The sequence below is a fragment of the Geospiza fortis genome, unplaced genomic scaffold (genome assembly GCF_000277835.1).
Source record: "Geospiza fortis unplaced genomic scaffold, GeoFor_1.0 scaffold162, whole genome shotgun sequence".
NCBI classification, from domain to species: Eukaryota; Metazoa; Chordata; class Aves; order Passeriformes; family Thraupidae; genus Geospiza; species Geospiza fortis.
This window is the reverse complement of record NW_005054316.1, coordinates 2,441,966-2,444,054: the sequence shown is the minus strand read 5'-3', so window position 1 is coordinate 2,444,054 and position 2,089 is coordinate 2,441,966. Positions and strand designations below refer to the sequence as shown.

General features: G+C 40.6%; 1 protein-coding gene across 1 annotated transcript; it reads left to right on the top strand.

Moving 5' to 3' along the window:
• The first annotated feature begins 869 nt into the window (after window positions 1-869).
• Window positions 870-1,788, top strand: STX11 (syntaxin 11). Its single transcript, XM_005420074.3, has one exon. The coding sequence runs from the start codon at window positions 870-872 to the stop codon at window positions 1,734-1,736; it is 867 nt and encodes a 288-aa protein (XP_005420131.1). The 3' UTR covers window positions 1,737-1,788.
• The last annotated feature ends 301 nt before the right edge of the window (window positions 1,789-2,089 follow it).

The following is a 2,089-nucleotide window of genomic DNA, read 5'->3' as shown; positions in this document are numbered from 1 at the left end:
TGGGTACCACTGAAAAGAGTCTGGCACCATCCCCTTGGCACCTGCCTTTGACATATTTATGTGTTGATCAGATCCTCTCTCAGTCTTCTCTTTTCTAGACTAAATAGGCCCAGCTCCTGCAGTCTCTCCTTATAAGAGAGAAGCTCCACACCTAATTGTTGATGTCTGATATTGTATGGTTAATGATAACACCTGGAAACACTAAAATGGCTTTTTTTTTTCCTTTTTTCTTTTTTTTTCTTCCCCCCCCCCAATCTTGATACTTTCTACACCGTTTTTGGAAACTTTTCTTTCCCAACTGTATCAGTAAATGTAATTTCTCTTTCTGAGATGCTTTTTAATATACTCCCAGGAAAAGCAAATGTAGAATGAGGGAAGCCCTGTGACATTTTGGGCAATTGATGTAATGAGGGATCAGGAGCTAGAGGAGATTTCTCTAGTGAGCAGTAGTGGAAGGTGTTCAGTTATTAACATGTCTACAGATACTGATAGCTGAAGGCTTCCTATCAGGAGTCTGGTTTTCCTCTCCAAGTAAAAGACTGGCATTTTGTGGGGAGTTTGGGACTGTCCTACTATTCTTTTTTATTTGTCTTAAGGATTTATTGTCTTCTTTCCTGCAGTTTTGTTTCTAAACTTGTACCTTCTAGAACAGTGTTCTAGCAGAGTTTTGGATGTGATATCCATCATTGTATAAAATACTGCGAACAAATTTAAAATCTAGTATTTTTGGTTATCTTTGATGAGTTATGTTTGTTATCTATGATTTAGTTATCACGATGATGTAGCTATTAGTTACACATTTTCAAGTCTTTTAACCAATATTTTAGTTACTTCAAACTCATTCCTCCTGTTCCTGTTTTACAGGCAGGATGAAAGACCGTTTAAGTGAGCTGCGTGAATTTGCCAGGTTACACAACCAGCAGTTCTCTGATAGTGATGATGATGAAAATTCACCCCAGGATATTCTCCTTTATGAGACGGATTATGCCTTGGAAATCCTTCATAAGGACATACAGACCATCCGGTCAGAAAATGACCACCTAAAAGCAGATGTCAACCGTCTCAGAAAGCAAAACACCCGCTTCCTCACCTCCATGCGCCGCCTTAGTAGCATCAAACGAGACACAAATTGTATTGCCAGAGACATTAAGAGCCGTGGAGAAAGCATCCACAGGAAACTGCAGGTAATGAGAGATTTCTGTGAAGATGCAATAACAAAATACGGAGCTATGTCTGTCATTGCCAGGGTGGCGAAGAACCACTACGTTGACCTCATGCACACATTTCAGGATGCTATGTTTGATTACAATGCAGCAGAGATGAACCAGCGGGAGAACTGCAAGATTCGAATTCAGCGGCAGCTGGAGATCATGGGCAAAGATGTTTCTGGTCACCAGATTGAGGAGATGATTGAGCAAGGCAAATGGGATGTCTTCTCTGAGAATCTCTTGTCAGATGTCAAGGGGGCTCGCGCAGCCTTGAATGAGATAGAGACGCGGCACAAGGAGCTGGTGAAGCTGGAAGGTCGCATTAAGGAAGTTCATGAGCTCTTTCTGCAGGTGGCCCTGCTAGTGGAGGAACAGGCGGACACCTTTGACGTTATTGAGATAAATATGCAAAATGTTGAGGACTATGTAGGAGATGCTAAAGACCAAGTGAAAAGGGCTTTGGAATACAGGAGAAAACATCCCCTCAGAACAATCCTCTGCTGTTGCATATCATGTTGCAGAAGGTGATGGTCCCACTGGAGCTATCACAGCCTGACTTGAATGTCTTCAAAGTCAGGTGTTCTTTCCAGAGACTTTTCTGTAATGACAAGCCCTAGCAACAGGGGGGATATTTTGCAGTTGGTTTTGTTCATTGCCTGTTTACTAAATGTGCTGAAGGCTGTTTGTATTTATGAACTCCTAGAAATGTTGATAAAACTATTTTTTATGTAATTTTTATTGAAAGGTCCTGTTACTGTATCCAGAGGTGCAATATCTCTACAGTGATACTTGTTTCATATAGGCAAGAAAGAAGAATGAATAACTTATCCTAGGGAAGATGAATACTTTTAAGAAGTAACTTTATTCTTATTTGTTGAAGT